The sequence below is a fragment of the Dipteris shenzhenensis genome, chromosome 24 (assembly GCF_047967505.1).
Source record: "Dipteris shenzhenensis isolate YYH24624 ecotype China chromosome 24, Dip_SZ_1.0, whole genome shotgun sequence".
NCBI classification, from domain to species: domain Eukaryota; kingdom Viridiplantae; phylum Streptophyta; class Polypodiopsida; order Gleicheniales; family Dipteridaceae; genus Dipteris; species Dipteris shenzhenensis.
Window position 1 is genome coordinate 33,931,996 of NC_141619.1, and position 20,282 is coordinate 33,952,277.

A 20,282-nucleotide genomic window follows, 5' to 3' on the forward strand; every position below is an offset into this window, starting at 1 on the left:
TTTCTGTACTTTGTTGTATGCCTTCTACACAGAGAGAGAGAGAGAGAGAGAGAGAGAGAGAGAGGTGTTTATTAACGTCTTCAGAAAAGCAAAAAGGCCTATGGGACACCAAGAATACAAGGGAAAGAACCTTGTTCTTTGTCCAGTAATTCAAGAAGGATGACAAAATACCGCTCAAGTAGTCTGAGACTGAGGTTGAATCTGCTAGCACAAATGGAGGGAGATGTACCCAATTGATCTACCTCTGTCTGCATCTGCCTACTTATGTCAAGGATTAAAGAGCGAACCGTCCCAGAAGCGTCATCAACAAGACTAACTTATGAGGGTGTGGGATGATTTCTGAGGTTACCGAGGGAATCCTCAATGCATGTGGTATCAGAGTTGCTGGATGAAGCCGTCCTCTGTGGCTTGAAGAAAGTGCTCCCTATAAGTTGATGCTTTGTGGGACGTATATAGAGGGATTTAAGCCAAGACAGGCAGGTGTGATCCAATGATTTCATTCGTCTCCTGCCTAGATAGATGCAAGGTTAGGACATCAAGGCTATACTGGAATTGGGTTTTGTTGACCTAGTTGGGTGAAGCATCATCTGACTTGTGCATATCAATACCCCTCTTTTCTGTCTCAGGCGAGTTGGAAAGAAGAGTATAGTCCCAATCCAAGGAGCCCATGCCATTGTCCTCCTTGACTCTCCATTGGTGTGCAAATCTGCTTCAATTGCAGAGGTGATACATCAAACTTTGCATGGTCCCCCTTAAGAGTGTCAGTCAGTAGGATAACTCGATGCCGACAAACGTCAACCTTGGTTGACTCCTACAGCTCTTATTTTATCTCCTCTGTATCCCCTCGTGCTGTATGGCGTCGCCTTGAGACTCCGTCATAAAGTGCCACATTTCCCAGATAGGCTCCCATGGCTTATGTAATTTCTGTTTCTCCTAAGTAGGCGGGCTTGAGGCATCATGTTAACCTTTTTTCTCAATTATTACTTGGACTCAGACATAGATTGTCACATTGCCCAGATAGGCTTCCCTGGTATCTGTAATTTCTATAGTCTCTTTAAAATTTGCGCGTCAATCGTTTCTGTCAATGATTGATCTGAGGGAAAAATGCGCTAGTTTGGAATGGGACAGTTTTTTGGAACCATGGGGTCTCCTCCCTTGAGAAATGGTATGCTGGCATTTTCTGTTTGGTGTAGGGGAAGCTAAACAAACACATCATAAAACAATATTCATAGACACTTATTGCAGTGATATAGCATTCTATATTTATTTTCTTATAGATATTTGCTCCCGATCTAGTTGGATAAACTACAAAGTACATTAAAGGTGACCTACGATCATGAGATATGTGTCATGAAATTATAAACATGAATAAAGTTAAACTGTATATTCAGTTTCTTGTAGACTGATCAAAATAAATTCTGATTTGAAGAAAGATCGTTCATAAAGCTGGAGTCTAGGAACGTTTTTTGGTGGGGAGTAAAGATTTTCTCTTCATTTAGCTGTTGCATCTGTTGCGTGATTCAACAGGTTCTTCCTTTGGTACCTCCTGGTCGTAAGTCTGGCGAGGATGGTTCTCCTTATGCTGGCCAGGTAAGAATATTCTAGAACTGATTTTGCTTGAATGTCAGTGATTTACCATGTTTCAAGTGTCAACGTTAGAAAGCTGAAAAATTGAGGCAAATTCTGGAAATTGTGGCTTATAATTATTGGATGCCATTGCAGGATGCCAACTGTGGGAATACTCTTCTTATTTCCTTAGAGGAGCTTGTAAAAGACGGCCTTTTGCAAAAGACAGATCTACCCAAACAAATGTCCAACTTTCCTTCCATTCATTTTGAGTCTGTTGAGCATTTAAATAGAATGCACAGTTTTGACTTTTGGTAAAAAGGAAGAATCTGATAAACATGTTACTTTTGTAAAGTTCTTTCACATGTGCAAGTGGGACCTGACTTTACTTTGTTTCAGACCTGTGACAAAGATAAATTTTGCAGTTGTTGCAGAGATTAAGGACCCTCTTATCGCAAAGGTATACATGACATGATTATTTTCTGTGTTGTCATAGGTTAAATAGAAATTAGCTTGCATAAGACAACGCTACCAGAGGTTGATAATTCGTGAGGAATATGGTAAATATAAAATGGTATGTTTTGGATCATTGGAAGTATGATATCCTGCTTTGCTGATAAGCACAGATCCCTCCATGTCAAATTTCTCTTATTTAGATTAAAGGAAGAAAGTCTTGATTTTGAGCAGGCTGCAAAGACAGTTGTAGACAGTATTGATTTTGGATAATTGGAAGATGATATCCTGATTTTCTGATGAGCAAGATGTCAAATTTTTATTATTTAAGTTAAAGGAAGAAAGTCTTGATTTTGAGCAGGCTGCAAAGAAACTTGTAGACAGCAAAGGTCCTATCAGAGCCGAGATGGAGGCCTTTCGAAAGAGGCCTGAAATTTCAGGTAAATGCTGCCCTTGAGTTGCTTCAGAGGCTGCTGCTGTTGTCTTTTTCTGCTGCACAGGACATCCATCTAAATTTACATTTGTCGCTAACAGTACCATATCTTTAAAACCAAAAAAAAACATTACCATATCTTCCTCTCTCAATACTTTAGATTGATGTACACTCACAAAAGATCAATCTCTTTCTCCCGAGTATTTGAACTTATGCCATGATACGTGTGTTTACCATGGTTAGAAGACATCAAGGTTTTAATTGTCAATTACAATCTGTTGTTCAGAATAGTTGGCAACATATGGCTGTCCTCGTAGGCAAAGCGTTTCGCAACACCATTGCTGGGCACTATGCTTTGGTCCAAGTCAAAATTGCCGTGGAGCTTGCAATCAAATCTTTCCTACTCTTAACTCAATGGCTCATCAGAGAAGATGCTAGATAGGTGAATAAAGGAAGCTATGTTCCTTAGCTACTTCAGTCCTGAAGTTATCAATTAACTGGGGATCTTGGACTGAAGATTTAGATTGTTCAATTCATGCTCCTTCATGTCCATCTTCCTTATTTTACTGTCTGGTTCTGAGCTGGAATCTTCTTTGGTGAATTAAGTCCATTGATACTAGATAAATGGTGTAGAGCCCAATTACAATCACAGCTCTTCTAATTGACCTGTCGAATCATCTCAAGATGGCAAAGATATCCTTATTAATCTACTGAGGAAGATGCGGTAGCTATGGTTAGCCTACCAGTGGCACATTTTCAAAGTTTTGTTAAATTTGCTTTCTGATTGCATGCTTGTAGTTTTGATTTTATTTGGTCAAAAATGTTATTTCTGTGCGCACATGTGATAATGGGTTGATTTGTCAAAATTAGTTTTTCTGGTCTAACCATGTGCACTATGTGGATCCCGGATGCCATGGGGTATTCTGATGTGGATTTCTCAAGATTATCTCTGCTGACTGAGCAGGTGGGGTGGTGAATGTCTTGAGTGTTTGTGAGTGTATATTGCTGAGTAGAGTTTCTCAGCTCTAGATGACAGGACGATAATATGTATGCACGGTATTACACAATCCATGAGGAACTTAGCCCTGCCTGAAAGGGCTACTAGTATGCACTCATGGATTGGGGTTGGTGAGAGCATTTGCACTTGCACATGCATAGTTCTCATTTTTTTCAAAGGGAACCAGTAGGGGAAAACATTATTTCTATCTGTTTGTGCACTAAGGCTCAAGTGTTGTGGGTGTTTATTCTGGGTTGCCTTAGCATAGGTTTGCCAAAGAGTGGAAAGAGGGCAGGGTATCGGAGAAATGGTAAGCAGTCATGGAGTCGAGTATATTTTGTTAACGAGTGAGGAAATGTGAGAGATGGGAGTAGTAGCAGAGATCGACGACGGAAATGAGGTAATATATGGGTTTTTACACTACCCTGTGTTAGAAGTTCGCAGTTGCATCTTGCAATGGCTTTTGGCAGGATGGGTTATTTCTTCTTTTTTATTTTCCATTTGCATTATGCATATGTGTATTTATCAATGCACTCACATGCACTTTTGGTCACTCAGCTCACTTACTGTGTTGTACACATGCATTGTTCGAGATTATATGTTCATGATCAGATTTGATTCGGGTTTGGCTTAGTTGATTGATGGCCTTGTGGATTGAAAGGGTATGGGCCTATCTGGATGGGTCAGTATGTTCATATGGTTCATTTTCATGATGATTTGTCAATCCTAGGTTACACTAGTTCAGATGCACAGAGGCACTTCATGGTTCCCGAGTCCACCTCTCTCACACTTTGGCAAGTATTTGGACAGACATTATACTCAATTTGATGGTCATTTGGTTGAGTATACAAGGGTCTTCTAGGGCTTCTTCTACTAGGAGCACTACTCTCTTTAGGGAGTGGACAGGCTGCTCTTGTTTTTCGGAGTTCACTACAAGTTTTCAGCCTCATCAACCCTGGATCTTTATTGGGCTTCGTCCATGAGTAGGGCTTCACTCTCTTTGGTTTTTCTCATACTATGCATGATGTACAAGATCTTGCCTTGAGCACTTGCTTTTGGAGCTCTTTTCATACTTAATAGAAGTCTTTTTTTATGAAAAACAAAGCTGAAAAATGATGAAGGTTTTTGTGTTCACAATTATGTTCTCTCTCTTGGATTTGGATGACTGTTTGTATGAGGTTTTGATGCATTTAAAGTTGAAGTCTGAAAAACAAAGGGTCCTAAAGGATGGATTTGAAGATCCATGGCTAGGGATCGATCAATGTAAGTGTTGATCTAGAACCTCAACTATCCCTTGGGTCAAGTGAAACCAAAATCAATGAAGCCCTTAGTCGATCGATCATTTATCACAACACCTCAAGTCCAACAATGAAGTCCAAACATTCCCTACGATACTTTCCATGGCTCAGGTCATGATTCCTGATGTTATTGTCTATAGATTAATGCTATAGCTCATGCTCTGAATCAAGATCGTAATGCTGACCCGTTGAGGAATTTTCCAGCTACCTTGGATGGTCAAGCCATAGTGTGGTATGCTTGTTATCCTATAGAACATTTCGTAAAAAGGAAGGATTTAAAGAGAGCATTTGTAGAAGAGTTTCATCCTATCGATAATGTGAAGATGAGAGTGAATGAGTCTCTCAAGGACTATATACGAAGGGTGCAATTGCTTATAAACAAGAGATATGACATACTAGTGCAAGAACATCAAGTGGAACGGTTTGTAAGAGGATTGCTAGAGAAATGACTTTACATGTATGGGCACCAAGTCCAATGAATTTGGAACACCATGCTGCGATTTATTGTCAAGTGTCAAAAAACAATGGAGTGCTTTGGAGAAGACATGTGAGGTGTTATCGGTGCGATGAGCTGGAACATGTCAACAGATTTTGTCCTCAGGTGGTAAGGTATGTGCCAATGTGTGCTCTGTGCAAAGCTCATGGACATGTTGCTTAGGATTGTTCTGATCAATGCCATTTAGAAGATGACAGACCTATGAATAGGAAACCCTTGCTTAAAGTGAAATATGAACTCATGAAGAATGCTAGAAATTAGTCCCTAGGGTAAACTTCAATGGTTGATTCTAGGAATGTTGTGGAGTGCTTAGAGATGAGATAAATTGGACCTAAGTTGGCAAGAGTAAGAAACATGAAAGTGGCATGATGAAACCTATCATGCCACCCCATTCCATGCCTACCTTGGAATCCTGGAAGCCAAGACAAGCTGAGTTTGGGTTAGGAGTAGAATAGGTTGTTTCGGAATCTTCTTGGATTCATCTAGGTATATAGGAGTAGAATAGGTTGATTGGAAATATGTGAGGAGGACGCTTCCAAACATAAGGATGTTAATTAAAGGCAGTTGGTTTCTTGTGAATATGGAGAATTTTCATATTTGGATGACATTGGCAATTGTAAAGTTCATGTTGAGGATGAGGAAGAGCTAGAACCGGTTATTATAGATAATCAAAATATGACTTAAGCAAGCAAAAGGGGCAAGGATGAAAAGTACAAAAGAGAATGCAAACGGTAGGAAATCCTAATGGCATCCATCAAGAATGTCTTTCAATATCATGTTATGGTTTTGAACTGTTCACGGAGGATTATCTAGTTTTCTCTTTCTTTGTGCCTTTCTTTGTTTTTTAAGATCATGATGCATCAATCTTGGCATTGAGCCTAAGAAAGGTGAATGCAGGGGGCTTAAACTCTTGGTTGGTTTTTTATTCATGATGACGATGATGAAGAATGTATTTATCAAGAAGAATCTTATAATAGTCAGCTCTCAAATTTTTGACATCGAAATGAAAGATTGGCTTATCGAGGGCATTTTTACGTCTGGATGTTACTTTATTATAAAAAGAGAGGTGAAAAGGTCTTAATAGCTTAAGAAGAGTGTTATGAAAGGCTTTGTTACCCTTGTATGAAAGAAGGTAAAGGGTTTTATGCAATCTCAAGTAAGGGGATTTCATCATCATCTTCACAATTATCTGCGTATTTGAGGTTGATCAAGGGATAGGCAAGAAAGGAAAGAGGATTTTCAACACAAAATATCACTCATAGTGGTGAAAGTGAAAGCAATGCAATGATTGTGTTTCTTGTACTTGGCTTGAAAGCCACGGCTTTTTCCTCGGCCCACCCGCACCATGGAGCAAGCAGCGTTGCCGCTTGACTTACGGGAAAGCGTTTGGCGTCTTAAGTGACAAAAATTTGATGGAGATGATATGCTTGACTAGTCACCCTATCCAGAGGCTGAAAATGCAATGATGGTTTAATAGCATGATGAGAATTATGAATTTGCTAAGAAGGCAAGATAAGAAGTAGGATTGAAAAATAATAACAGAGCGAAGAAGTAAATTGAAAGAGAGGGATTTTTCTATCTAAAATTTATGTGGAATTGTCCGGTTTCTTTGACTCAATCACACCAACTACTTGAGACACCTGAACAATACTAGGGTCTTGAAAGTATTTCCATGTAATGCAAAATGATAACCAAATTTGTCGTTGTACACTTAAACTTTATCAACACTCTGATTATCAAGCTCTTAGATTGACAATCATCCTAACCATCCATGGGCATTGAGAGGAGGTAGGCTAGAAAGAGATTTGTACATACCTCTAGGGGGTGGGTGGTCTTGATTAGGTAACTAGGAAATATGTAGTGGTCATTGTTACGGGCTTTAAGTGACCATAAAGGACTAGTAGATCCAAGTTAAAACAAATAATCCTAACAACGCTAACTGTCCTAAGTGGACTAGCATTTAGGACAAATAATCCTAATAGTGCTAAATGTCCAAGTGGTCTAGCAATTGATTTGCTAGCCTTCTTGCACCCTCGTGTGATGGGACATGTGAAAAACTTTGTGCTCCAATTGATGGGCACAAGTCTTTGTGTACGAGGATTTTGTATTGCTCAGGTCCCATAGGCCGATTTTTTGGTCTTCAGAGGATGATAATATATTCTTCTTCTTCTTCTTCTTCTTATGATGGAGTGAAGAACTTGAGATGCGATGAGAGGAGAGGGGAATGCAACTTCCCTTCTATAGGCCAATGCAAGGCCTAGACCAAGCCAATCTAGCATTGCAATAGGATGACAAGTAGGAGAAGATAACTGACCCGAAGATCAACCAGCATGCCGACCTGCCACATCAGCATACCTTACCGCGACGTGGTCGATCTATCACATCAGCTGCCACTTGCCATGGTTACACTACCACATAATCAGCCAACTGCCACATGGTTGTTGGCCACACCATCTACTCGTGGCCACATTTTCCAGGTATGAGCCTTGTGCGCCAAATTTAGTCCTTTTAGGACAGTTAGTACATTTAGTACTGTGTCCTATCTATGGTTTGGACAATTGAGATACTTAGTCCTAAGATAGGGTATTATGGTTGTACTTTGTACTTTCATTCATCATTATTCTGCAGTATAACTTCGAGCTGTTTCAGTCTCCTGGCTCTCCACTCAACAGTGGTATCAGAGCCAGGTTCCTTCCCCTCCTGCATCCCATCAAAACTGCACGTTTTCTGTTGCTCGTCATCTCCAAATGGGTCGCCATTTCTGGACAGTTGTACTCTGTAGTGTGCCACCATTTTTAGCCTTTCCCTGCTGTTCCTGCTGTGTGGTCAGATTTGGAGGTCTACTTTCTGATCGTGGCTTTGTACTGAAAGGGTTTATTGGGTTGTATTGTTGAAAATACATGTGGAGCTTGGTTCTGATGATATGTTTATGATAATGTGCCAGGATGGCTTGAGGATGCAGCTCTCTTTGCTGCCATTGATCAGGTGACAGATGCACAAGTTTGGTGGGAATGGCCTGTGCCTCTTAGAGATAGGCATGCAAATGCCTTGGAGGATGTCCGCAAACAGCATAAGGATTTTGTGAGTAGAATGCCAAAATTTGTTTTATGATGTTAGACTACAATATAAAAGCATGATGTTTAGAGTTGTTAAAAAATACTTAAGTTTTAGGAAGCTGAGGTTCCTTAGTGTTGCAAATGCATTCTGTTATACTGAATACAATTGATGTTAGTTAGTGTGCGATTATAACTGCCCTTCTGTCTATCAAAATGGAAGGCATCTTAGCATGTTGGTTGCTGTTAGTGTACAGCCACTAAAAAGGCATATTCATCTATAAGACTTGCACCTATGTATGAGTGTGTAGGAATATCTTAGCATCTAGTTGTCTATTGTTGCACCAATCAAAATAAAATGTAATTAGACTTTCAGGAAAGCTGCAAAATATTCTTCTGGGAAATCACAAAGGATAATCTAGGATTGGCATAGTTGTCATCTCTCTCTCTCTCTCTCTCTCTCTCTCTCTCTGTGTGTGTCTATCTGCCACGGGTTCCCCAGAGCCTGGACCCTGAACACTATCACACCCATCCACAAAGTAGGAGATCCCATGGATCCAGGGAATTACAGGACCATCATGATTGGACATGTTATGTCCAAGATCTATGCATCAGTGTTAGATGGCGAGGTCAGTGCTCGCGCAGAGGTACAGGGGCTCAGGGCATCCGGACAGGCCGGCTTCAGGGCGGATCACTGGACTTACGATCACATTTTTACACTTAGAGGGATCATTGAGGAGGCCAGACACAGGGGACACAGAGTATATTGTTGCTTTGTGGATTTCCGCAAGGCATTCGACACCGTTCCCCGCACCCGACTCATCAGACGCCTGCAAGAGTTAGGCTACGACTCGGTGATTATCTAGGCAGTAGTAGCTCTCTATGAGCGGGTGACGGGGTAGGTCAGGATTGGCACCAGCTGGACCCCAGAGATCACGAGTACTATCGGAGTCAAACAAGGATGTCCCTTGTCACCGACTCTATTTGGCCTCTACATCGACGGGCTCGAGACCACCATCACGGCACTCGGAGGTACAGGCTGCTCTCTTGCGGAGGCTGTCATCCAGATTCTCCTATACGCAGACGATGTAGTACTACTATCCTCTTCTGCTACTGGTCTTCAGCGACACCTGGATGGACTTCACGTCTTCTGTGATACACATGACTTGAAGGTCAACCTTGGGAAAACCAAGGTGATGATCTTCAACACTTCCAGTTGCGACTTGCAGGAGATCGAGTCGGAGGAGCACTTTGCTTTCAGATGTCCTATCTATTATGCCATTCGAGGCCGGTACCACTGCCTCTTCCGCGACGGATTCGGCTCCCTCCCACACATGTTGCGGTTCCTGGATCACGATGCCTAGCCGCTTTCTTACATGAGATGACTCACCACCGAGATACCTCTCTCCGAGCACGGCGACACGAGTAACACACACAGCGTGAGGACACCCAGCGGCCTATCACTGATTTCTTCCAGTCACAGGATACCTCTACTCAGTCTAGCCGACGACGCGGACGTGAGCGAGAGCCAGAGCCACGACAGCTGCGCCAGCGGACAGACTCACACATCCGGGTCCATGACATCTCGTCTCTGCTCTCTGCTCGTCCCACCGGGGTTACCGTTGCCCTCATCCACAGGGCCACCCACCGCCCCCGACGACCGAGCTCGACTAGGCTGCGTGACGTCAGAGGCCAATCATCTATCGCAGGGTTTTTTCCGACCTCCCATTTAACGGCCCCTCTATGATTGGTCTCTGACGATCACCACCTGCACATGTATACTGTATCTCCCCCCTCTGCCTCATTTTTTGTGCCCCCCCCTTCTTTTTTGTATCATCTGGAGGTAGACACATATTTTTTGTATCAGGACTAGACACACCGTCCTTCATGACCTCTTTTTTTGTAGAAACGGTTGGCTGGCCCGTTTTGAGACCACCAGCGTTATGCTCATTGTATCAGTTATCTTTAGTCTCATAGACCTTCATGGTCTCCCGAAGACTTTAATAAACTTTCTTTCTTTCTTTCTTTCTCTCTCTCTCTCTCTCTCTCTCTCTCTCTCTCTCTCTCTCCACTGTATATTTATTTGTTTTCTCATCTTAGAAACCAGCCTGGGTGTGGATGCCCGCTTTAGTGGTCCCACCCCTTAGCTTTCATTATATAAACTTTCTTTCGCCCGTTTTTCTTTCAGTTTCAAAAGAGAGTTTGATTGAGTATGATTGTGCTTTCTAAGTTAGGAATGTAATTTTGCCTCTTTGTAGGAAGCGATACGTAAGTGTAAAGGGTCCTTTTAGCGTCTTATGTTTTAAATAAGAGAGAGAGAGAGAGAGAGAGAGCGTTAATTCCAGTTTTTTGGAAGATTTTGTTTTTTGTTTCTTGACTTGCTTGTTTATTTTGTTAGAATTATAGATATAATTCAGCAGTGACCAATGTAATATAATAAGTTAGTTAGGGGCACTTTTCCCTCTTTTAGAGGTTTTTCCCCCTAACTGCAGTTAGTTCACTAACTATGGTTAGTGACTACTAAGGTTTTGTCACTAGGACAAAACCTTATCCTTCTCACTTTGTGTTGTACTCTTTCATTCTATTCTATTGCAACTACGTCTTCAGCTTCCAAGCTCCCTACACTCTCTATCTCTCTTGCTCTCACTCATTCTCTCTCTCCTTCATTTGGTATCAGAGCCAAGTTGAGCTCTTGCTCCTGCTCCTGCTGTCGCTCCTGCTTCAACAACCCGTCCGTACAACTCGAAGTAATACAAAGCTGTCCGTACAGGTCCGTACGTTCCGTACAGGTCCGTACGGATCTGCTACTCCAGAACTTGCGTCGCTGAGCTGACACCGCACGTACCGTACCTGCTGCGCCATCGCTATTTGTACCTACTGTACCTTCTGCGTAATCATTGCCGTACAGTCTACGTTGGCCGTACGTACAAGCACACCTGCAATTAGTTCGCCGTACCTGTCGTACAACCTGCGTCATCGCCGTACGTAGCAACTGTACCTGCGCGTGCATTCCGTACAGCAGGTCTTCATTCCTGCTTCCGTACAGGCTTGACTTCCGTACAGGTCTTGCTTCCGTACAACAGGTCGTCATTATTGCCTCCGTACAATCTCTGCTTCCATACAGGTTCGTACAGCTTGTGCTACCGTACAGTTGCCGTACAAGGTCGCCTTGATTCCGTGCAGTTCACCGTACATCTGCAGTACGTACGGTACAACTGGTTGTATCTGCGTAAAAAGTTCTTTCTTGCAGGAGAAACTCGCATTTTTTATCTTTGGCAGGCACATCTTGCAGAAAGCCATTGTTTGGCTTAGTTTTCAGGAGTAAATTTGGGGCATTTTGTAGATTGCAGACATTGCAATCATTGGGCAAGTTTGGAGCTATATCAAGAGCAAAATTGGAGATATAGTCTGAAATTTGGGGCTTTTGTTTTAAAATTGCAGATTTGGGGCTTTTAGCATTTTTACCCCTTTCCGGCTGCAATTTCTAGCCACAAATTGGGGCTTTTGTGTTGGGAGAGCATTTTTTGGAGTATTCAGTACATACTGCCTTTCTTGAAGTGTTTGGAACACTTTTGGCAGATTTTGGAGAGTGTTTGATGCTTGGACAGATTTCTGACAGCTCAAGTACAGAAATCTAAGTTGCATATACAGCCCGTGCTTGGCTGTGTTTTTGGGAGTTGTGCATATTATTCCCAGTAAGGGAATTCAGCTTAGTATCTGCTTCAATCTCTTTCTCAGATATGGCCCATCAAAATCAGAATGAGTTCCAGTTCGGTGGTCTTTCACAGGAAGACAAGTTGGATGGTACCAACTACTCTCTCTGGAGTTTCATGGTACGTAATATTCTGATTTCTCGCAATTTATGGGATTATGTCAATGGGGATGAAATCCGACCAGCAGATATTGCACCTGCTACCCCTCCTCAGCAAGGAGGTGGAAGAGGTCGTGCACAGGGTGCAGCTGCAGGACAAGTTGTTGGTGCAGCTACAGTCAATACTCCAGAACAGAAGAGATGGGATTCACGAGATGCCTTAGCCTTGTCATGCATCTCTCTTTCAGTGAAAAGATCAATCATTCCGCATATCCGGTCGTGTAAGACCTCCAGGGCAGCGTGGGATATTTTGGAAAGCATGTATGCAGCACGGAATGATGCCAGAGTATCTTTCTTAAAAAGAGAGTTGAGCAATACACATATGGAGGAGGGTGACTCCATGTCAGTCCACCTCACTAAGCTACAGGATCTCAGAGAGCAGTTGTTAAACATAGATGAAATTATTCCTGATTCAGAGATGATTACAACCACTCTGAATTCTCTTCCTGAGTCTTATCTCAGCTTTCACACTTCGCTGAATTTATCATTGAGGGGGGGTGCAAATCCTCTCTCTTTTCATGAGTTGATAGGACTTCTGCTTCAGGAAGAGCAGACCAGGAAAAATTTGGCTTCACGTGCAGGTGAACAAGCCATGCTCTCAAAATTTAAATAAAAAACAAAGGGACAGGCAAAGACAACAGCAAATCAGCCTTCCAGTGGGTCAGGACAGCTTTCACACAAGGCTAAAAGTGATGCAGGTAAGCCCAAAAAGAAGGGTTTTTGTCACTACTGCAAAAAGCGAGGTCATCACATAGCAGAATGCAGGAAAAGGATTGCAAAAGAAAAGAAAAACAGCTCAGGAATGGCTGTTTCAGATTCAGTCCCTTGTGCATCTGACAGTGGGGATGCTGCAGCCAACTTTGTTGGTCAAGATTATGCCTTTTTATCTTGCATTTCTGATTCTAGGTTGGCTGTTCCAGATGCTCGGGATAGTACAGCCTCTTGCAGTGATGATACATATGCATTTTTGACTTGCAGCTTTGACTCTTCTACAGATGCATCTGCTTTCAGTGTTGATGAAACACTGAACACATGGTATTTTGACAGCGGTGCATCCAAGCACATCACTTCTAGGAAGTGTCTTTTTACTTCCTTGCATCCACCTCCTGTTGGTAAGAAAGTCACTTGTGCCAACAACTCCTCATATTCAGTACGTGGCACAGGAGAAGTTGAGCTCACTGCAATTGATGGCTCGATTTTCAGACTTTCTGATGTCTTATATGTGCCTGGCATAACCAAAAATCTCCTTTCAGTGTCCACTCTTAACAGAGGGGGATTTCAGGTCATCTTTGAGGATGACAAATGTGCTGTCCGAGACAGGGAAGCTAACTATGCCTTAATGTTATCTGGTACTCTGCTGCGTGGGCTTTTTCAGCTTGATATGTTTGAGAAAAGAGCAGCTCATGCTTTGGCAATTTCTACCCCTACAGTTGCCATGCAAAATGCAGAATTATGGCATGCCAGATATGGCCACATGCATTACAACAGCTTAATGACACTTCAGAAATTTTCAATGGTTGATGCATTGCCACCTCTTGAGATACCTCCTCCACATGCCTGTGAAGGGTGCATTTTAGGTAAAATGCATAGATTTCCCTTCAAGAAGGATGGTTCAGTTAAAGCTGTTCGCAAATTGCAGCTTATACACAGTGATGTCTGTGGTCCCATGAGGACTCCGTCATTGGGTGGTCATCTCTACTTTGTCACATTTATTGATGACTACTCCAATTTTACTTGGGTTTATGGGCTGAAAAAGAAATCTGAAGTGTTCACAGTGTTTAAACACTTTTCAGCCATGGTTGAAAATGAAACCGGGCTCAAGATACAGACATTACGCACGGATAGAGGTGGGGAATACCTATCTGCAGAATTTGATGCTTTCCTCAAACAAAAGGGTATTGTGCATCAGCTCACAGTCAGGCTGACCCCTCAGCAAAATGGCAAAGCTGAGAGGAAAAATAGAACCCTCATGGAGATGGACAGATGTATGCTGAAAAGCAAACACATGCCTCATAAATTCTGGTTAGAGGGTTTGATGTGTGCCAATTACATTTTGAACAGGGCTCCCACTAAGGCTTTAAAAACAAAAACTCCTTTTGAGGTCTGGAATGACAGGAAGCCTTCAGTGGATCACTTCCGAGTCTTTGGATGCCTTGCCTATGCACATGTGCCAGTTGAATTTAGGCACAAATTGTCAGATAAAGCCATCAAATGCATATTTGTTGGATACAGTGCAGAAAGCAAGGGGTATCGTCTCTACAATCCTGCTACACGCAAAATCATTGTAAGTAGAGATGTGATATTTTCTGAAAATTCAGCTCACACTCAGGCTGATTTTCAAATGCCTTCATCTTCAGAAGATGTCTTTCAAGGGTTGCTACCCATTGCTTTGGGTTCCCCTGCTGATTTTTCTGATCCAAATCAGAATTTACAGCAACCTTCAAATGCTTCAGTTCCGCCACAGGATGTCATGCCTCCTCCACAGGCAGTGGAACAAGTGGTGCAGCAAGAAATTGCAGACATACATGCAGCAAAAACAGTCCCAAACTGGCTGTTACAGACTCTCCGGGAGAGTAAACTTGATGCTCCGTTACCTGGCAGGACTCGCAGTGCAGCAAGGCACATGGAAGGTGCTAATTCAGTGGAATCAGCATATGTAGGTACTCTCCTTGATGAGGAGGAGCCTGCCACATTTGAAGAAGCAAAAGGTAATGTGCATTGGATGAATGCCATGCACGATGAGTTGCAGTCCATTGCAAAAAATCAGACTTGGGATGTTGTGGACTTACCACAGGGTAAACATGCTATTGGCACACGATGGGTATTTAAAGTCAAACGGAAGCTAGATGGCTCCATTGACAGATATAAAGCCAGGCTGGTTGCTAAAGGCTATGCTCAGAAAAAGGGCATAGATTATGAGGAGACCTTTGCTCCTACATCCCGGATGACCACCATCCGATCAGTTATTGCAATGGCTGCACATTTTGAGTGGAATGTTCATCAGTTGGACATAAAAACAGCCTTCTTAAATGGGGACTTGCTGGAAGAGGTGTATGTCAAACCACCTCCGGGTTTTGAAATTACAGCCAATGCACTTCAAGTCTGCAAGCTTAATAAAGCTTTATATGGGCTGAAACAGGCCCCTCGTGCATGGTATGCCAAAATACATGCCTTTTTGACCAGCAAGGGGCTGCACAATAGTCCTACTGAGAGCACCCTCTACATCAAGATGGATGGGGGGGAAATCTTAGTCATCCTTCTTTATGTTGATGACTTACTCCTCACAGGGTCCAATGAAGAAAAAATTGCAGATTTCAAAGCTGATTTGCAGACCAACTTTGATATGTCAGATTTGGGGCTGCTTCACTTTTATTTGGGGATCCAGTTCTCTCATGAGAGACGTGGCACTGTTATGTCTCAGTCCAAGTATGTTCAGAAACTCTTGGACAGATTTAACATGCAAGAGTGTAAGCCCATATCTACTCCTATGGAACCGGGGCTGAAACTCACAATGCATGATGCAGGAGGATCAGTTGATGCCACACTTTACAGTCAAGCTGTTGGATGCCTCATAGATCTCTGCAATACTAGGCCTGATATTCAGTTTGCAGTATCTCAGGTGAGCAGGTACATGCACAGCCCCAAAACTATGCATTGGCAGGCAGTTAAGCGCATCTTCCGTTATTTGCAGGGCACCAAGTCTTTTGGCTTACTATTTCCCAGGGGGGGTGACTTGCAGATGCATGCCTACAGTGATTCAGATTGGGCTGGTGATTATGACACTAGGCAGTCCACTAGTGGCAATTGTTTCTTTTTGGGAAAATCTTGCATTTCATGGTTGAGCAAGAAACAATCTACAGTGGCTACCTCATCATGTGAAGCTGAGTACAGGGCAGCTTTCACAGCAACAGTTGAATGTGTCTGGCTGAGACGTTTATTTGCTGATCTTCATCTGTCTTTGGAGGGTCCTTCTCCAATTCTCACTGATAGTCAGAGTGCCATTGCAGTGGCAAAGAATCCAGTGTTTCATGCTCGCACGAAGCACATTGAGGTTCACTATCACTACGTCAGAGAGAAGTTGCATGCAGGAGAGATCAGTATGATCTTTGTGTCCACACATGACAACGTTGCAGATATTTTCACCAAAGCGCTACCACGTGAGAAGTTTGAGGCATTTCGCAGTGCCCTGAACTTATATTGGTGATTGATCAGCCTTGTACATGACATTGGCACTGCAGGGGGGTGTTAGAATTATAGATATAATTCAGCAGTGACCAATGTAATATAATAAGTTAGTTAGGGGCACTTTTTCCTCTTTTAGAGGTTTTTCCCCCTAACTGCAGTTAGTTCACTAACTATGGTTAGTGACTACTAAGGTTTTGTCACTAGGACAAAACCTTATCCTTCTCACTTTGTGTTGTACTCTTTCATTCTATTCTATTGCAACTACGTCTTCAGCTTCCAAGCTCCCTACACTCTCTATCTCTCTTGCTCTCACTCATTCTCTCTCTCCTTCATATTTTTGCTTAGTCACCTTCTTCCTTTCTTCTTTATTTCTTGTTTTCTTTCTCTTTTGTTTATTTGACGTATTTTAGTAAGCACTGGGTTTGCCCAAGAGACTCCGCGGGTCTTTAGAAACCAAGTATAGCTGCTTATGCTTGGGCACTGATGACGACATAAGTGTTGCTTTGCTTCCTAAGTATCTCTTCCTTTTGTTTTTCATAAAAGTTTTTGTTTACCTCTTTTTTCTTCTCTTTCATTTTCCCTTTTATTTTCTGTGTAGATTTTTGGCCTTTAGAACAACAAAAAATTTAAATTTGTATGATTGGACTTATTCTAGTCTTACAAAGGTATATTTCTTTCTTTCGTTCTCTGGTTCTTTCTTTTTTTGCCTTTTTTTTCCAAATAAACTCAATTTGTACGAGCGGATATATTTTAGTCTTTTTGAAGTGTGACATTTTTATAAGTTCAGGGAAATTAATTTTCTCTCTTTTCTTGGACAGATTGATGGATTTGTTGCCCAGCAGTTTCTGTTTCAAAAGCAGTGGCAAGCCCTTCACAAGTATGCTAATGGAAAAGGCATACGGATTGTAGGAGACATGCCGATCTATGTAGGAGGGCATAGTGCAGATGTCTGGGCAAATAGAAACCAATTTGAACTGGTTCGTATATTAAGTTGTCAAGCTACAAATGATGTGTATTGCTTTGGGTGCTCTTTCAGTGATGTTACCAATGCAAAGCTAAATAAATCAGGCATATATTGCCTGCTTCGTGATTGTGAAATAGGACAAAACCACTGGTAAACCTCTCCTCGTCAGTGGTGTGCCCCCTGATGCTTTCAGTGAGACTGGACAGCTTTGGGGAAGGTGCGTTGGCTTTTGGTTGCCACCAGGAACATAAGTTGTCATTACAGTTCTGCTTGTCCACCATTTATCTTCATGCTGAGGGACCTTTCATGGACTCGATAATGTTTTGAAACAACTTCTTTGTAGCCCATTGTATGATTGGAAAGCAATGGCTAAAGATGGATACTCATGGTGGATCACGAGGATGCGACGTGCATTCGATCTATATGATGAATTCCGTATAGATCATTTTCGGGGGCTGGCTGGCTACTGGGCCATATCTGCAGGTTGATTTCTAATATGGCATTTTATTGTTGGCATTGGTTATCATCATGCCTGTGATAAGCTGTATTGAAAATTTCATGTGATTTGTTTTGGACAGACTCAGACACAGCCATGGTTGGAACTTGGAAGGCTTGTATCGTTCCTCTCGACTTTTTCTTTGTTTACAATCATGCGAACATCGGGAGAACCAATGCTAAATATGATTCTAACCATTACAGATGGGTCCACGGGAGGAGCTGTTCGATGCTGTGAAAAGAGCAGTGGGAAAAATTGATATTATTGCAGAAGACTTGGTATAAATGTTATTCTCATTATCTGATGCTGTAAATGTCCCTCTTTGTGTACACTTTTTGTCAATGAAGGAATCTGTAACTTTGAATCTTTTGCCACACATTAGATGCTTATTGGATGGTTTGTTTATATTTTTCTTTTTTGTTGTATCCCCTGAAACGGGGAGCTATGCCTCCTTATATAATTTGGTAGAAACATGCTCAGAAAGGCTGCTATATTGTGGTTTCATCATGTAGCTAGCTTTTGAAATACCATGCAACTATGTATGTTCACTTCTGGATGTTCATCTGTTGCTGGGCAGGGTGTCATAACAGCAGATGTTGTGCAACTTCGTAAAGCTATTGGTGCACCAGGGATGGCTGTCCTTCAATTTGGTATATTCTCTTGGATTGCTTCACAGCTGTGCGGCTTTGTCGTGGTTATTATTTTCTTCGACAGATTTTATGTTCAATCCTTGAGAATACTGTTTTCCAGCGTTCGGAGGTGGTGCAAAGAATCCATACCTTCTCCACAATCATGAGGTGGATCAAGTAGTCTATCCCGGAACTCATGACAATGATACTGTATGTACACTGCTCATGTTGTTTATTTTCACTGGCATATTTACTATCTCAATTCTGTGCTTTCAAGTGATGTCTGCTGTTTTTGAATGGATGATTCTCCCTTTGCAACCAAGTTATTCCAATAAATGTTTCTTTACTAATCTTTGTTTGCTCTGATCATCTAAAAGAACAACTGGCCCTGCACCCCCCCACAACCCTCCTCTCTTGTCCTCTTGCTATTTCTAGTCTTTCTTAATGATTTCTCTGTAGTGCTTAATGAAAGAGTTATTATCGCCATATATGCAGGTACATATTGTGCACACACACATCATTACATGAACGAACTCAATGGGAAGCTATATAGAATGCAATATGTACTTTCACATGCACACCACATGCTTTCATGCCATTCAAGAGTATGCTCTCCGATACATACAATTGCACACTGAATGCATACTAAATGTGTGCTCATTCTTGTGCAAAATTGTGTTCAGAGGTTACAAGACGTATAGACCAGATGTATTGTATCTCTATAGTGTAAAAGTGTGTCCATAATGCACTAGCTCTTGGATTAGTATACAAAAGTTGAGGTTTTTAATAATTCTAAATGATGTAATTTGAGTCAATAGTAATTTTGAGTTGATTTTGCATGAAGCACATAAGAAAGGAATGGATATCGTAGATGATAGGACAAAGTGGGTTAGAGGCACAGATCTAACCCTTAAATGGAAAGTGAAAACCTTCTTGGCGGCCAATATAGTGGGCATCAAAGCCAGTAGAAACAAGGGCTGCCAAAGGCTCATTTACAAGCCTAGTAGTGGTGGGCAGAAGGCTCTGCCAGTTGGCGGTTTGCAGTGGGATTCGGGCCCAGGCGGCTGGAGCAGAGTGCCAGTTGGCCTACAGACCAGAGACCCAATTGACAATACAACAGTAGATGGCGGGGCCTGCCATGTGCAGGCCATTCGGTAGTAGTGCAGACTAGTTGGGTATCTGTACAGGCTGGTGAGCCAGTCTGTGGATCTGGTTGGCCAAATCTGGAAGGGCTTTAGCCCTAAGTAAAGGCCCATTGCTGGGACATTGCCAATAGTAATTATTGGCATCCCATACCACCAAGGCGGACTATAGGGGTGTCTTCTTTGTCTATTAGTCTTATAAAAGGCTCCCTATATAGGGGTTTACCCTTATCAGACTGACTAGGGTTTCCATTGTTGAATTTTTATGAATCAATGAATATCTACTCAGGGATTCAATTCCTTGACTACACTTTTTCATTTTTATAGTTTATAACATTCTAACCTGTATAATACATTCATATGAGAGTCTTGGGCTTAGTGTCTAAGGAATCGAGGTTTCGACCTCTTCTTATGACTTCATTTCTACTTTTTAGGGTCAGTTAGTCATAAATATACTTTTAATTTTCGTTATGAACAAATTTTAGGAAGGAATCAATTAACTGGTCCATAAGGACTCACTGAGCATAGAATAACATCCTTATGTCATTTCACTAGGTGTTCATCTTTTAGAGGCACTCTTCCTGTCTTATCGTCAATAGAGGATTAGTGAAGTGAATTCTCCTTGAATACAGTATGCTACTTTTCTAGCCTCTTATGTCCAAAGACTTTTTACAGAAAGTATTGAGGCTCTAATCCTCC

The 20,282-nt window shown here is 42.0% G+C and overlaps 1 protein-coding gene across 1 annotated transcript in view; it reads left to right on the plus strand.

Annotated features, from left to right (window-relative positions):
- Positions 1-20,282, plus strand: part of DPE1 (disproportionating enzyme) — a 73,624-nt gene that overhangs the window by 22,266 nt on the left and 31,076 nt on the right. Inside the window, exons 2-13 of the mRNA XM_087395187.1 lie at positions 1,528-1,590; positions 1,723-1,811; positions 1,966-2,026; positions 2,381-2,459; positions 8,188-8,324; positions 17,171-17,329; positions 17,454-17,533; positions 17,660-17,799; positions 17,895-17,926; positions 18,016-18,090; positions 18,390-18,462; positions 18,563-18,651. Of these exons, the coding sequence (XP_087251313.1) occupies positions 1,528-1,590; positions 1,723-1,811; positions 1,966-2,026; positions 2,381-2,459; positions 8,188-8,324; positions 17,171-17,329; positions 17,454-17,533; positions 17,660-17,799; positions 17,895-17,926; positions 18,016-18,090; positions 18,390-18,462; positions 18,563-18,651 (1,077 nt within the window). The remainder of the gene's footprint in view (positions 1-1,527; positions 1,591-1,722; positions 1,812-1,965; positions 2,027-2,380; positions 2,460-8,187; positions 8,325-17,170; positions 17,330-17,453; positions 17,534-17,659; positions 17,800-17,894; positions 17,927-18,015; positions 18,091-18,389; positions 18,463-18,562; positions 18,652-20,282) is intronic.